General features: G+C 33.9%; 1 protein-coding gene across 4 annotated transcripts in view; it reads right to left on the bottom strand.

The window, feature by feature from the left end:
• The window catches only part of MPDZ (multiple PDZ domain protein), a 145,546-nt gene that overhangs the window by 73,660 nt on the left and 54,750 nt on the right, over positions 1–17,136 (bottom strand). For all 4 annotated transcript variants that reach the window (XM_011967898.1, XM_011967899.1, XM_011967900.1 and 1 more), the window contains exons 13-18: positions 14,952–15,098; positions 13,928–14,092; positions 11,884–12,069; positions 10,526–10,735; positions 8,053–8,169; positions 5,195–5,362 (exon numbers count right to left, since the gene is read on the bottom strand). In XM_011967898.1, coding sequence (XP_011823288.1) covers positions 5,195–5,362; positions 8,053–8,169; positions 10,526–10,735; positions 11,884–12,069; positions 13,928–14,092; positions 14,952–15,098 — 993 coding nt within the window. The remainder of the gene's footprint in view (positions 1–5,194; positions 5,363–8,052; positions 8,170–10,525; positions 10,736–11,883; positions 12,070–13,927; positions 14,093–14,951; positions 15,099–17,136) is intronic.

Genomic DNA, 17,136 nt, shown 5'->3' with positions numbered 1-17,136 from the left:
AGCCTGGGTGACAGAGCGAGTCTACATCTCAAAAAAAAAAAAAAAAAAAGTTGATATGTACTGCTAACTTGTCTTCCAGTTTTCTCTCACAAAAGGACAATATGGGAATACCTGCTAATGAATCTTGCCAGCCCTAGATTAGTTTGGCAATCTGATTTGTAAGAAATATGTTCATTAGTGTTTTATTATGTGTGTTCCTGACAATTATCAAAGATAAGCCATTTGTGTTTCTTCTGTTAACAATCTCTTCAAATTCTTTACCCAATTTTTCTCAGAGTTTAAATTATATACAGAAGCAAATACCTCATAATTTCAAATTTCACTTAAAATGCAATTTAGTTCTAATCACTTTGAAGTTCCTATTTATGAAGAGATCAAGAGCATAAAAACTATGTTATTAATTGATCTGAATTCACAGGAGCTTCCAAGAGAAAACTATCTTAATAGGCATTTACAGGTATGTATGGTGAAGAACATTCTTCTCGTCATTGGCATGGTCTGAGTATAAAGTCTTTGTGATATACACTGCAAATATTCTTCCAGTCTGTCACTTGTCTTTTAGTCTGTATAGGTACTATTTTGTCATGCAGAAGTTAAATTATCTCTGCAACCAAATTTGTCATTTTTTTATGCTTCTGGGTTTTATATATTACTTAATAAGTCCTTTCACACAAAGTAAATGAAATGCTTTCTAGTATTTTTCTTCTTTTATAAATGCTTTGTTTTACATTTTAACCATCTAGATTTATTTCAGGGAATGGTGTGAGATATGGGTCTGTCATTTTTTTTTAAATGGGTAATTAATTGCTCCAACACAATTTATGACACTCCTCTCCTTGAATTCAACTTATTATCTCTCTAGAATTATCAGATATTCCTAGCACAAAGAATTGAGGCAAGTGGAAATATTATATAAGCGATCAACATCTGTAGTATCCTCAGAAACAAATGATAGGAAGGTATCATCCTCCACACTCCCAGGATCTAAACAATAACCTATTGGCTCCCTCACCCAACTTCGATAATTTTATTCTTAGGAAAAACAATAATGTACTTACTACAGAATTGGTTAGCTTCTATATTACTAAATTAATTATAATAATTAGTAAATCATCTCCCCCATGCCTCAAAGATAGCAATCAAAATTGCTTTTCATTAGAAAAAGAGGTCAAGTCGCCCTTGTTAGCTGGGGTGTACTGTAAATGGTATAACAGTCCCATGAATAATTCATGAAGGAGTTAACACAGACATGTAGAAAAGAAAGAGCTAATCAACACAGTAGACAACATACACCCACTTCAGAAACGTTTCTGGTTGCTCAACAACCAACTCAGTTTTATTTTTAAAAGTCTTATGGATCTAAAAGAAAAACAGTTCTTCCCTCATAAGAGGTACAAAAATAACCACAATTTCCCAGTGCAACTTGATATCTAAAGTGAAGTATTTCAAAAGTCTATATTAATATGTGACTTTGCTTGATATATTCTTGTCCTTACTACAAAATTAGAAAAAGGTTAAATTAAAATGTCAAATGTACTTTTTTAAAGTTCTATTTCTTAAGTGCAATGCATAAATTAAAGTTAGACTTGCGCATATTATTTACCCAGATAATATATTTACAAAAACTAACTAAATACACGAGCATTCAATAGCCATAACCTGCTTTTCTTCAATAAGCAGTCTACTAGAGAATTCTTATTATACTTTTAAAAAATATATTGCAACCACAGCTGCTCCAACTGTCCTTCTCCAACTCTTTCTGAGATAAAGTACACTTCCTTTATTGTTTTGACACTGATCCTACTAAGGAAAAAGGCAACATCCTTTAAACCTTTGAGAGTCTGCAATTTTGTCACTAAGACTCTCACAGTCACTCTCATCATTCTAATTAGAGTGATTTAGTTTTTTATTCTAACCCCATCTGCAAAAAGAACAATTAAGAAATAGTATCAACATTCTAAACATGGATGTGAAGGCAATAATATTTTATGCCAGACAATGACACTAAGAATTTGTAAAAATGTTCAGACTACTAAAAAAAATCATTAAATCTGTTAGTTGAGCTGACGTACAAGGTGCAAAAGGGTTCCTATCTTGATAAACATCAAGTTCAATCTGCCTTAGAATAAAAAGTATTTCCTGGCAGAACCGACATTCAAGAATGAAGGATGGACACCATGTTGGTAACAATATTGTCACTGGACAGAGTGAGAGTATGGGTGTACACCGGAAGGTAGGGTGTAAAGGTGTGAATAAGGAGTAGAAGGGGAAACTTCAATAGATATTAAATCTGTATCCGTTGTATTTTTAAAGCAAAACAGAAAAAAAAAAAGTATGTTCTAAAAACCATGTTAAGATTTTAAACAAAAGTCTGCAAATTTATAAAACAATTATTTCTGCATTTTGTCATATCTTTGGAGGTAACAAGGGAAAAGGAGTAAAATGATTAACCAAAGAAATAAAACTTAAAATAATAAGAAAGGAAAAACATGGCTAGAGCCATGTTGCTTTTAAAATCCATACTTCAATGACCTGCCTCTATTAAGCCAAATGCCATAGAGGCAGGTACATTTTTCAGGTTCTTGAGTAACAGCTATTTCCCATAAATCCTTACATGGTAACTAATCAAATTAAACAAACACATACTCTTTAAAAAAAAGTAAAGCAAAATGGACCCCCAAATTAGATAATTTTGTGAGGAAGAGCCCCAATGTATGGCTGCAGCCCTTTAGTGTTTAGGCTGCCCTGAAGAGCGAGGCCTCCCTCTATGAAGAGTTTGCGCTGTAGGTGATTAGCACTGCTCACTTCTGGTAGTATACCTGACGAAGGCCAAAAGACCATTAATCAAGGGGAAGAGACAGGTAAAATTATTTGTTCATTTCCAGTTGCCATTTAAGGCTCCAAGATTATCACATATTTAGCAAAGTCAAAAATCTAAGGAACCGCTGAGATCCTCACACTCTATTTTATCCTTTCAAATCAGGATAGAGGCATCTTTGTTTTTCTTAAAAATCATATACTATATGGTATTACTTTATAATTAAAAAGCCTTTAAGTAAGCTCACTTTTAAGAAAAATAGTCAATTGTAAATTCCATTACAAATCACCATTGGGTCTTTTTAATATAAATTTATTGCAAAGAAACAGGAAGGACACATTATATACTTATTTTATTTACATGAACATTTTTAGTAAAAGTCTAGGTATTAGAAAGTTGTCACCAAAAATATAAAATGTTGCAGAGATTTTACCATGATGTAGGAACAGTCCCACATTCTAAGAAAACTAAGAGCACACAGGAGTTTCACAATGTGTTTTAAAGCACCCTCATTAATGTCTTCTTTGTTGTTTTGTAGTTTAAGTATTTCAGTTGATAAACCAGCTTGCCAAAATTTGCTTCAACAAAAGAGTAAACTGCTTGGGGAAAAAAAAATAAATAAATAAAAAAGGAGGCAAACAGACTTCAGTAAGCCAATATGTTGTGCTGCATACAGCCAGCATTTGCCCTGTAAAATATATGCTTCTCAGTATGCAGATTGTGTAATCCCTTTAAGTAACAATTACTAAGTTAAACAATGCAATCTGTCCACTGGCAAGAAGACGTGTGCTATGCTGTGGATTAGGAGATTCCATCAGGAGATGAACTCAGCTTCCAGCCCTGAGGCCAGTAAAGACTGAACACATTCCAGAACACATTCCAGACAGGACACAGCCAGACAGACAGTCTCAGGTGTGGTGAGAGAGGAGCATCTGCTCCACTCAAGATTATACCTTGCAAACCAATTCAAGGAGATTGCCCAGCATCATTTGCAAGGATAACAGGTGCACCTTGAACATAAAAGAAAATGCTTTGAAAATGTTCTGGCTAAAAAACCTGTTAATCAGGAAAAGAGGAAAACAGTGCTAGACCTATGGAAATTCTACTTTCCAACTTATTCATAAATACCCTTCCCACTGAATTCAATTTATGCAGAAAATACATATTTCATATATTAAAAAACATTGTCCAGTCTTTTCAACTTAATTTTAAATGTATGTTTATGGTATATTTCTGACACAGAAAAATAAAGAAAATATATTCATATATGAACTGTTTGCCATGATTTAACATATATAAACATTCTGCCATATTTTCATCAATCTCTCTTTCTTCATAATATGCTATAATGTATTAGACACATAGCTAAATTCCCATACTTCCTTTTTTCTCCAAGGATAACTTCTTTTTTGAAGTTGAGAAGTATCCTGCCAACACATTTTTAGATTTTACTATACATATGTACACAGATATTCATAAAAAATATATGTTGAATTGCTTTGCATATCAATTTCCAAAAAAACAACTGCAAAAAATCAAAAGAAAAATGAGCAACCCAATACAAAATGGCCGTAAGATATGAAGAGATCTTTGATTAAAAGTGAAAAACAAATGGCCAATATTATGAAAAAATACTCATTCTCATTAGTAATCAGGAAATCCACATTAAAATGGCAAGATACCATTTCATACCCAAAATACTGGAAACATTTTAAAGCATTACCTATTCAACATCATAGAGTATGTCAACAATAAAATTAATATAGTTGGGGCATTTATGCCAATAATCTATTTCTAAAATATGAATGGCACAGATATGTCAAATAGTGACTAAACTCTCCATTCATATCCAGTGACATAAACATAATTTACCATTCACTGTGTTTTTTAATGTACAGTATTCTTTGGCATCATTTTGTATAAAAACATATGATAGCATTAAGTTTAACTTAGCTAGTAAATCTTAAATTAATGCAAGAAATATTTTACTATTCAACTCTGCATAGAAGTCAGTTTTAAAACCATTAAGAAAATAAAGTTATTCTTGTAATTTTTCCAAAGTAGACACTGCTAAAAACACAACTTGAGAAATATATGATGTTAAATTTTTCTTTCTGACATGCAAACCCTAATCAAAGTTTTGAGTCTCTGTGTCTATCTTTCTCAGACACTAAATTTAAATAGTTTCTAGTAATCTGAAAGCTACCCGACCAACACTGGCTAAATGAAATTGTACTTTAATCCAATAATGAGTCCACAACTGGAGAAACATAATGTCTCCAATATGTTATTCCCACAACTCCCCATAAGGACTGACCTCTGGAAAATTATACACAAGACTTTCCTATAAAAGAAAAACGGGTATTTCCTTTGTACCTTAGGAGAAGACGATGGAAGGGAAGAACCATAGTTCAGGCCGTCACCACAAGAACTGCCATGAAGAGATAAAATAGAGGTTTGAGTAGAGTAGATGCTGTCATTATCAGGAGAGTATTGAGACTCGAATGTGGATTCATCTACTAAGTCAGCATCATTTGTGTCCACCTAGAAATAAAACAATAATGTTAGCTGGGAATTCTGTTCTATGACATATATGACAAACTCCACTTGAGACTAAATGGCAAACTGGTATCATTCTTTTATCTATTATATTTTCTATATGCCCTCTTCACCCTCATCAGAGACTGCTAATGCAGCAGAAAAAGGATAAATAGCCCACCTGCAGTAGAAAGTGCTGGCATACAAAGTTATTTTATTTCATCAATAAAAGGGCTAAAGGCAACAATTAACAAAGGGCCTGGATCAAGTCTAAGTTTAAACAGTTCCATAGTTAAGTAAAATATTTACTTTCTTCCAGTTCCCACGCCCAACTCTTATAATTTTATAATAAAATTACGTCATAATTTTTCCTAGTCAACTAAAATAAACTGTTACTCAATGAGGCAGCTAGGCAATTATATATTTGTAAGCCACACTAAAACTATATATTTTGTTTAAATTATCTTGAACTAGATTTTAAAACCATTCAAGTTGCAGAAACCAAAAAGAAAATCTGTGATTTCATGCTAAAATTATACTAACAAACAAGGGGCCTAATTATGATCTGGTTATGGTGAAGCTTTAAGTTATAAACTTGTTAGAAAATGCATAAAGAGTGAGATAGAGAATTTCACTACATATGCTCTAATAATCCTATTGCTGTCTTCTGTCACAGAGTCAAGATTAATATTTAAATCAAGATGAGCTTGAAGTTCTTTTTGCAATTCACTCAAAGTCATACCTCAGAATAGGCAGAACTGACATATATACTACCTTTCTCTGATATTACCAGCATTTTCTGTCTATCTTGGCAAAATTCCATATGTTCTATTTTTTTTTTTTTTTTTTGTAATTTCAACGTATTGTTTAGCCAGGAGAAGTTAGAAGAATTGTAGCATTGTATCAGGTCACGTTCTTACAAAAAAACTATTAAAAATACCTGTGGGCCATTTTGAAATGATTTTCTCTTCAAATATATTTCATAGGCCTAATAATTTAAATACATGTTCAAATTCACTAATGAGTCACTATGTGGAGGTTGACCCTTACAAATATACATAACATACAACAATCTAGATAGATGGTATTAACTAAGCCTTGTGTCATAGATTACAATACATATTTAAGTAACATTAATGAGAGAATACCTCAATATAATTTGTATGTATACTGCTGGTATCTTAGGATCTTAGGAGAGACGTTAACAATCAATTCATTTATTTACCGTAGAGATAAAACACTAAGAGTCAAAGAAGTTGAGTGACCAGTCCAAGATTACTTAGCTGGCTAGGGAGAAGACCCAGGATGCATACTACCATTATAAGATGCCAAGCTCACATAAAAGTGGAACTAATCTGCCTTTTGATTGGTATCCATTTAAGGAGGTTCAAGGAAGCCATGTAAACTCCAGAGAACATTACTTCCTCGGTACTTTAGAAACAATCATATATAGTATTTGTATCCTGCGACATTTCAAAAAGTATTTGCTATGGCTGGGTATTATTTAACACCACAGTACCTTACGTAATTTGTTGTATATACTAAGCTCTCTAGTTTTGAAGTGCTAACATAATACTCCCGGAGAGCAGGGCCATACGTTACCTGGTATGTTAAGTATTCCAGTGTGAAATTGTTGCATTTATTATAACACATACAAAAACTTCTCAAATAGCTATTTCAAGAGCTTGCAATTTAAAAATATTAACGAAAGGAATTGTCTCCCCCAAAATTAGAATCAGCAAAATGTATATATAGTCAAAGAAATAATTCACTCTGTTTTAAAGCAAGATGTGTGCAGTTATAAACACATAATGAAGAATTTAACAGGTTTTAAACCTTTCTCCAGTCTAATGAAACTAAAACTAGTATTTAAAAAACAAGTATATTCCTTTTTAGCAACAGTGCACAATGTCTGCCCCACAAAAAAAACGCTGAGTAAGGAACCTAGCTCTAATAGTAGGGGTAATGTGAACAGGATGTACAATTTGTTGTATTTATATTGAGTAAATGTCATATGTATATTTATGCTTGGTATTTAGCTTTATCCTTTAGTTATTGATATAGCATTGTACCCTCTACCAGAAAAAAAAGTTTCTTAAGGGCAGAGTGGCTCCAAATACTTTTATTCCAATGGATACTATTTTAAACATCAAAAAGAAATGAAATTTTAATTTATAATTTTTCTGGCAAATCAGTATATTTATATATATGTATTTATAGAAAACATGAAGTTTACCTTTCCTTAAAACTGTGGTGTTCTTAATAACTGAACCAATTCATATGACTTTCAGACTATAAATATCTAATGGAAAAAAGATACCTATTACCTCATTACATAGAGCCAAAACAGTGCTTTGTGACTGAATATTGAACACAGTTAAAGAATGCCTAGAGATATCTAAGCGTGAAATTGGAGCAAACAAAAGCTCCACCAACTTTAGGTATGGCACAAAGACTGACTCTACACACTGCTACAATGCAATGTTAATTAAATTTTCCTCACAAATGTTTTTCATATTTACTGTGGTTTTTCTTCCCATTTTCAACTGTGAGAACTAAGTTGGAGAAAACATGTTTATCTTTCCAAAATATAATAATGAACAAAGAATATAGTAGATTTCTTCAGAATATTTTGAAAGGCAAAGTAAGACACATCAGGTTTCTGAAAGAAAGCTTGGTAAGTCATAGCCACTAACCAGAGCCAAGTCAGCCCTAAAGAGGGGTTTGTCAGCGAGCCCTTCTTCCTCACAGGAGTGTGGTGGGTAGAGAAAGGAATCCTCCTTAGCAGAAACATAACCTTCTTCTGGTGAAAGCTGTGGGGAAAATGGTATTCAAGGAAAAGAGAGAGAACAGCAAAGAAGAAAGAAAATGGAAAAGAAGGGTAAAGGTAGGAAAAGTGAGGGGGGGAAGAGAAAGAAATTGGAAAGTTTTCAAATGATGTGACTTCAACATAGAATGTAAGTATAAAATCTGATATTCATATTTAACATTCATTTGATAAGACACAATGAGGATTATTTACTCTAATATAACAATCACCTGTTGGATGAGAATCCCTTTCTACTAATTTTTCATTCTTCTTGTAAGATTATTTTTTAAATGAATGAATTTTAATATTCTAATAATCTTCTGGTTCTTTTTATCTGCAAAATATTCTGGCCAAACAATGACTTCCTAATATAGAAATGAAGCAACTTTTAGGTATTAAGAAATAAAAGAAGTTGCAGAAAAACAAATATTAAAAAGAAATATCAACTTCAGTCATCCCCCTACAAGAATATTATTTTAAAGAATTCAATTTACTTGAAAAGGAATGTTAGTGAACTCTACAGTGAACTCAATTTAGCATGGCTTATAAAACAAAACAAAACAAAAACCAAATCTCCACATGTCCACAGTCTGCTTCAGTTTAGAGAGATTATATTCCAAACTTGGTCACACTGACAGAAAAGCTACCACATTTATTCCACTCTCAGATGAAATGGGCTAAAATATTTAGATAATCAGCCTGCCTACATCACCTGGTATCAGTAAAACATACAGAAGAAGCATTATAGCGGAAAAAACCATTTTTCTTCTCTGCCCATATATGTGAGCTTAACATATATTAAGCCTCTATCATATTTTGCAATGCATACTGAATTTAAAATATCAAATACTGTGATAAAAGAAATTTATTTTGGAGCTATACAGAAAAAAAAGACTGCTTCTGAATAACTGGTATGGTTTCACCTTAAGGACAGTAAAAATAAAAGGTATATTGAGTCATATTTGCCATTTCTCTATGTCCAACAGAAAGACCAGAACCAAATTTATAATCCAATCTCAATAAATAGGTAGAGTCCCTGATAGCCTATCTTTATTCTTACATTCCCGTCCATAGTGCTCTTTTGTCATGATTTTTACAAGCCTGGTTCGATTTCAGATTGGATTACCATATTCTTCAATCATCTTGCCCTCCTTCTCTTTCTTTTTTCATAAATACATTTTAATAGGCTACTGAAATCATTTGTGAACTAAAAAGTGGTGCATAAAACTTTAACTGACACTTAAAATACATTGACAAAGCTTACTGTTTTAACAAATTCTTTCACAAAAATCAACAAACTCATATTGCTACTTATGAAACTATATTTATGTGTTTGTATTTTCTTAAGAAAATGTGTATCTGCTTTTTCACTTCAAACTACATTCACGTACTGGAAAACAACCCACAAATATTGAGAACATCTCTAATATTTAACTGCAATACAATAAGTGCATCTAATACAATATACTGCTTTATGTAGCACAGATTCATAAAGTTGTTTCTATTATTACAGTAATTTATGATTTGGGAGCTATTCCCTGCCAGGAGAGCCACAAACTGATGAACCCATTTTGGAAAGTTTAATTTCCTGCTCTGCAGTAATTAGACAGCAAATGTGTTGAAGTCAACTGAATTTAGCAACTTGAAGTCACTTTGACAGAGATTCTACTTTATTCCACTGTGATTAAAGATTTTGTTGTTAATGCTATTAATTTTTCTAATACCCCACTACATTGGTATAGATATTGTAAGCCATATTCATTTTAACATATTTGATTTTGCATTCATCATGACCTTATTATCAAATATAAAATGTCAAGGCTGGGCACAGTGGCTCACGCCTGTATTCCTAGCACTTCAGGAGGCTGAGTGGGGGGGCAGGGGGGGATCACTGGAGGTCAGGAGTTTGAGACCAGCCTGGCCAACTTGGTGAAACTCTGTCTCCACTAAAAATACAAAAATTAGCCAGCCATGGTTGTTGTGTCCCAGCAACTCAGGAGGCTGCGGCAGGAGAGTTGCTTGAACCTAGGAGGTGAAGATTGCTGTGAACCGAGATTTCGCCACTGCACTCCAGCCTGGGCAACAGAGCAAGACTCCATCAATCAATCAGTCAATCAGTCAATGTCAAAAGTGAACCAAAGACCAATAAGTTAGAAGTTTATTTATAAACTTCCTGGCTATTTTCTTTCTTTCTTTTTTAAAATATTACTCAAAATTAAATCTTTATACCCATGGAGCTAGTAATCACGTTGATGAAAAGTACTAAAAGTCATGATTCAGTCATGAGAACACCTAAAGCTAAAAGTAGACCTATGAACCATTTTGCTTATAAAAGGAAGCAATAAAATCTGAATTCTTACGGGTAAAGGCTTAGCAACTCCTATTCTCACAGTTCCTGATGGTGCTCCCTTCAGTGCTTCTACAGCTTCATCAAGACTGCTATTTTCCAAGTTAACATCATTTACAAACATGAGTCGGTCACCAGGAAGAAGTCGTCCATCCTTTTCAGCAATGCCGCCAGGCACCAAAGAACGAATTATAATGACAGTGCTTGCTGGATCAATTGGATCCTGACAGAAGGCAATAAGGAAAGAGGAGTCAGCTCATTTTACAAAGAAAATTCTTCTACAGGTCGTCCACTCTAAATTGTAAGGAACGAGTAATTGTTTCAAGTGTGTTTAAAAATTTTCATGCCAAAAAAATTTCATACAAAATTTCTAATTAATTATTTAGACAAAGATTATCTCCATTTTAGAGGGTTTAGGAAGAAGTCACCTTAAACAATGGCACCCTCACTTCCTAATGTTCCTGAGTAGACCTCTTAAATTGTACAGATAACTTTAAAATTATAATTTTAACTTTGATAAGTTATCAAATTTTGTAACTATTATTGGAGGCCAGATGTTGGGTATACTAATTATTAACAAAAGCCCTTGTTAAACAGGGTGTTACTATATGGAACATCAACTCACTACTAGAATATAAGTGCACTGAAGGTAGGACACATTGTTTTGAAATGAAAGAACAGAGAGAGAGAGGCCATAAAGTATGTGGTACTGAAGTATTTTCAGACACAGTAACCTTAATGTTTTAACAAGGCTCTAGAGTCAGGCCCTATGAACACAGCTTCCTGGAGTCATCTACGGTGGCTTTCTGATCCAGTGTAAGGAGCAACAGCTGCACTCCATCAGACAGGCTAACCATCTCCTTGCTTAGCCAAGAATGCAATGCAGACAGGGACACAAGGCCAACTTGACCAACTTAAGTATATTCATAAATTTTGTCAAATGATTGGAACAGCAGAAATATTAATTGGAATATCAGATTATACGTTAGCATTCATGTTATAGACAAAAGAAATATCTACTTCTTTATGACTTATCATTAAAATATGAGTCACCAAATAAGTGCATGGAAGTAAAAATAATATAAACACTCCTCAAATAACAAAAAAAACCCCCACTATGATATTCCTAAAATGTGTATTCCAATTCTCAAGAGGTGAAATAAAAATAGCTCAATGAACTCAATATTAAAAGAAATCCTTTATGATAATCAATGAATCATATAAATCACTATTGTGAAAGACTGACTGGAAAAAAGAAATTGTCTTTGATGGCTGTAAACTATCATCATCTGCTTTTTCTTTGATAGCAACAATATGCCTTTAGTATACAGCATCTTTAAAAAAAAATTGTTAAAAGCAGTATATACTTACCTGATAATCTAAAATGCTAAAACCAAGTCCTTTGCTCCCTTTCTCCAGCTCTATGTGCTGAATGCCAGCCTCCCACATGGCCAAAGGTGCTTGAACCTCCTCTGTACTCTGACCCGCATCAGTCATCGCCAGCACTGGATCCTCTGTCTCTGACGACCCGATGAACTCACCTAGATCTACATGAGGCTGGATAACATCAGACAGCTCTTATTTCAGAGGCATTACATTTGCTGACACACATACCAGCACTACAAGAAAAGGGGTATTCCCAGCGCCTGTCCAGAACAAAACATCCTCAAACAAGAGTAGCAACAGCTTTTCATGAAACCTTTAGGAATTAAGGTAGTAATTATTGAAAGCTGTTAAAAAGGAAGAAATACCTAAGTTTTAACAAACATTAAAAATATATGATTCAATGGTTTACGAAAATATGCAATGTTACATCTCGACAGCACGACTGTGGGTGACTGTCACTTCTTTCGTCAGTGTTTCAATCATCTCTACAGTCAGAAAAAAATGTAAACCCATTTTGATATTAAATAAAAGGAATTCCTAAGATAATTAAAAACAAGAGAAAATGGATATATACAAAAGTTCTATACTCTATGCAAATAAGAGTTCTAAAATGCTGTGACTTGTGCATATGGTTATTTCATTAACAAATTAACATACACAGTGGCAAAACATAAGATTTGAAACCAGATTTGCCCCAGCTTGAAGCAGCTTGAATATTTAAAATCTGAGTTACATTGAGCAATGTTCATAACCTGGGCCCCAGAGTTACCCATCTCATAGAATTTTCTGAGGACTAAATGAAGTAACATTTATAAAGCATCTGACAGAAATAGGGATTCAAAATGTTAGCTTCTTTCAGTAAAAATAAGTGAAAGAATATAGGTTAATTCAAACTTTGTTCATCTACATGAACATAACTTAAAGATGTGTTTATGAGGATGAAATTCTAGTTTGTACAGTATCTTTGCTTCTAATCAATTATTGCACAGCCTAGGACCACAAATGCAAATGACGCCTATCTGCTTTATTGTAATAACCCCATTATACACATAAAAACATGGATGGATATACATAGGGTGCTAGACTTTGAGTGCTATAAACTTTGGAATTATGTTTCTTGTTCTACCCTATTCTAATCACCCATATGAATATTAAACTATGCATTTTATTCTTCAAATTTTTCAAAATTATTCCATTGTACTGATTCATTCAATATAATATAAATCAAATCCTAACATCATCTCTCAATATACCTTAAAGGAGATTTGATTAGACCACAAATTATGCAAAGTCCAAATCCTAACTTTAGGTATGTATTGTGTATCCTCAGAAAAGCTGATTAGCTCCATTTCTTGACATCATGATATCAATGAATGAAAAAATAATAAACAAACAGGAAAATGTGACTTCCTGAATGTCACAGAGAATTATCTGACATGTGGCATTATGGACTCAAATTTACGGTATTTTAAAAGGACAGTATGTAAACAAGTAAGACCTATCCACACAGAAATGCTGTGTCCATCCATATTTTAGCCATTCACTAAATGGTAACTGTGTGCCAGGCAGAGTTGGATAGGTTATTCAAAAATATTTTTTAAAACATATGTACTATGTACACACTATTTATATACTTCAGTTTTCTCTTCTGCAAATGGAGATGAATATGAGCATCTACTTCATAGAAACACTGCAAGTAAATTAAACAAGTATGTAGTGTGCATTAATATCTAACATGATTACATAATCTTATTTAACCTTCAGGGCAACTTTTTGAGACAGGCATCATGACTGACATTTTACCAAGGGGAAAACTGAGGTTCAGAAAGATGAAGTGATTTACCCAATTTCCCACAGCTAGTGTCAAGTCTGATTCAAACCCAGATTTGTCTGACTTTAAATTCTATACTCCAAGCCATGGGCTATGTGAGTAAATCAAATACCTAATTAAAAAATGCTTAAAATTTTTTAGGTCATTTAGCCTTTCCATTATATATGTAGGTTAACCTCATGTACGCAAATCTGATACCTTTTCTGTTAGCTCAATATCACATAAGTCCAGGCTATCCAATTCTGATTGGGTGGTGGGTGGCACAGTTCGACGACAGCACACCATTGTCACTTCTATAGGCAATTCTTTTAAGATATTCACCACGTCTTGGTGATTTTCCCCAAGTAAAGTTATGCCATTTACCTGTGAAAAAAGATATATTATCCAAGAAACAACACTTCATAATATGAACATTCTTTTGAACACCTTTTTTATTAAATATAAATTTTACTATAGTCATTACCATAGTTTACTGTGCTCAGAACTATAGTGAGACCTGTGGAAATACCATCTAAATTTATGTGCAAGTTTAGAGTATTGTTGGAATTAGAGTTTCTAAAGCACTCAAAGAAAAACCACTAGCTTTCATTCATGTTTGATCTGCCAGTGTAGTGGTCTGGAAAAAAAAAGACAATAAAAATACTTCCAAAGAATGAAAGGGACAAGGAGAAGAATATTATAAAACTTTGACATTTTATGTAATTATAAAGCAAAAAAAAATTGGACAATGACATATATTGTATGCTAGTGTGTTTTGAAAAGTGAGGGAAAATAATATATTCAAACTTTCTTATTTATGCATTAAAAATACTGGCAGATTACAAAGAAGCAAATATGTTAGTAGTTACCTAATGAAGGGTGATGAGAACTGGATGAATGGGGACAGGAAGGATACTCTTTTTCCATCCTTTATCTTTGTATTCTCTGTGATTTTAAACATGTGAATGTATTACTTATTCTAAAAATTAAATAAATGTTAAAAAATTTTCAGACTGTTTTTATAGTTTTCTGAACCTAAATAAAAAATGGCGTGGAATTAGGTCTAAAGTTAAATGTACACACAGATACAAAATTTCTGCTTTGGGTTGTTTTCATCTGTAGATTTTTCTCAAGTCCCCTTTGGAGGGGAAATTTAAAATGAGAATTTATTCACCACATTAAGCCTCCTGCAACCTTTTCCATGTCTCGTTTAAGGAGGAGAAGGAACAGCATAGCTCCTTACTTCCAATAGCTCGTCTCCACTGAAAAGCTTCCCGCTGTGTCCAACAGGACCCTCTGGCAGAACAGATCGGATAAAATGATGTCCCACTGTTGCTTCCAGGCTTATCCCCAATCCACTGTTCTCACTAAACTTGCTCACATGGGCCACCTGAAAAGAAAAAAAAAAACCATCACAATTTTTATATTCTTTCTTTTTATTTCTACTCATGCACACATTTTATGTTTTATGTTTACCTAAAAGTGGTCATCTTTCTCACAAAGCTTCAAAAACCATATGGTAAAAAACTGCAAAGCTTTGGGGCTTTTCCTTTGAAAGAGTACTGGTGTCTTTTGATTTCATGAACTAACAAACTGAACAGAAGCAGCGAGCTGCAAGCACCCATTACATAGGTCTCATTTGCTTCTCATAAATAGGTTCAATTTTTCTCCTTGTTTTCCAAGTAGAAAAACGAGGTTCAGAAAAGTTACCATGACCAGAGTTGCACAGCTAGAAAAGGGTTTGAATCTAAACAAAGAACCTAGAACCACATTCCTGGTTTTATGCTGTATCCAGAGACAATGGTCTTTAAAAATGATCAAAGCTTAAAACAAAAGAATGAACTTCCAATTTCCTACTGTTAAATTAAATAATGAAGAATGTTAGAAAGCTGCTCGTTTTCACACAGAATCCAAAAAATATAATACTAAAATCAGAAGGTATGCCAAAGATGATCTACTTTATCCCTTTCATTTTATAGTTAAGGAAACTGAGGGATAAAAGGACTAAAAAAAAGTTTCATTAAAAAGAGCTTTTTCAACTTTTAATGATAATGTGCAGAAGTCAGTTTCAGAGGCGATATCATCTGACTTTGAAATCTAATACTGGATGAAATCCTTCTCACTCCTGAAAACCCAATTTAGACATCACTTTCTCTGAGAATGTCCCATCCAATAATGTCCATTAGTCAGTACTGTTATACTACTTCCCTTATGATTTCATTTATGCTGTATCACTACATAGCAAACAATTTGAAGTCAGATCTATGTCTTATTACCTTTATCTGACCACAGCCCATAAATAACTTGGTCCTTTTTCATTTATTGTACACTTTTGCCCTTGACAGATTACTAGGAATGCCACCAAGAAAGCATGAGCACAAAGGGTAGCTAAAAGTTCAGCCTTTGGATAAAGAAAATGTAGCACATATACACCATGAAATACTATATAGCCATAAAAAAGAATTAGTTCATGTCCTTTGCAGGGACATGGATGAAACTAGAAGCCATCACTCTCAGCAAACTAACACAGGAACTTATGAGTGAGAACACCATATGTTCTCACTCATAAGTGGGCGTTGAACAATTAGAACAAACGGACACAGGGAGGGGGACATTACACACCAGGGCCTGTAGCGGGGTGGGGGCAAGGGGAGGGAGAGCATTAGGATAAATACCTAATGCATGCGGGTCTCAAAACCTAGATGATGGGTTGATAGATGCAGCAAAACACCATGGCATGTGTATACCTATGTAACAAACCTGCACATTCTGCATATGTATCCTAGAACTTAAAGTAAAATTAAAAAAAAAAGAAAAAGTTCAGTCTGAGCTCTGACGCCTATGACAAAAAGGCTAGTTAAAGGGTCTCCTTCATTATTCAGTTACCACCCAAAGAAATGCAGTCTCAGTTATGCACACCTGCCACATTAACCCTATCCCTCCATGAAAATAATTTCTGAAGTTTCATGTTAAATTAACCACTGTTAAGATGGACCTTAATGTATTTTTCCTTAAGTCAATTCAAAATGGTAGTAACAGCTATACTTACTCAATCCATATTTGACTGTTAATCATTTTGAATGTTTAAAAAAAAAGATTATAGCAAGGTGCAGTGGTGCATGCCTGTAATTCCAGCAATTTGGGAGGCTGAGGCGGGCAGACTGCTGGAGTCCAGAAGTTCAAGACCAGCCTGGGCAACATGGCGAAACCCAGTCTCTACAAGAAATACAAAAATCAGTTGGGTGTGGTGCTGCATGCCTGTAGTCCAAGCTACTTGGAAGGCTGAGGCAGGAGAAGTTTGAGCCCTGGTGGTCAAGGCTGCAGTGAGCCATGACTGCACCACTGCACTCCAGCCTGGGTGACAGAGCGAGACCTTGTCTCAAAAAATGAGAAAAAAAACCCAGATGATTATGGTCATGAGGATTAAA

This window comes from Mandrillus leucophaeus, unplaced genomic scaffold, assembly GCF_000951045.1.
Source record: "Mandrillus leucophaeus isolate KB7577 unplaced genomic scaffold, Mleu.le_1.0 Scaffold818, whole genome shotgun sequence".
NCBI classification, from domain to species: domain Eukaryota; kingdom Metazoa; phylum Chordata; class Mammalia; order Primates; family Cercopithecidae; genus Mandrillus; species Mandrillus leucophaeus.
Note: the sequence above shows the minus strand (reverse complement) of the source record. Positions and strands in the feature narration are given on the sequence as shown.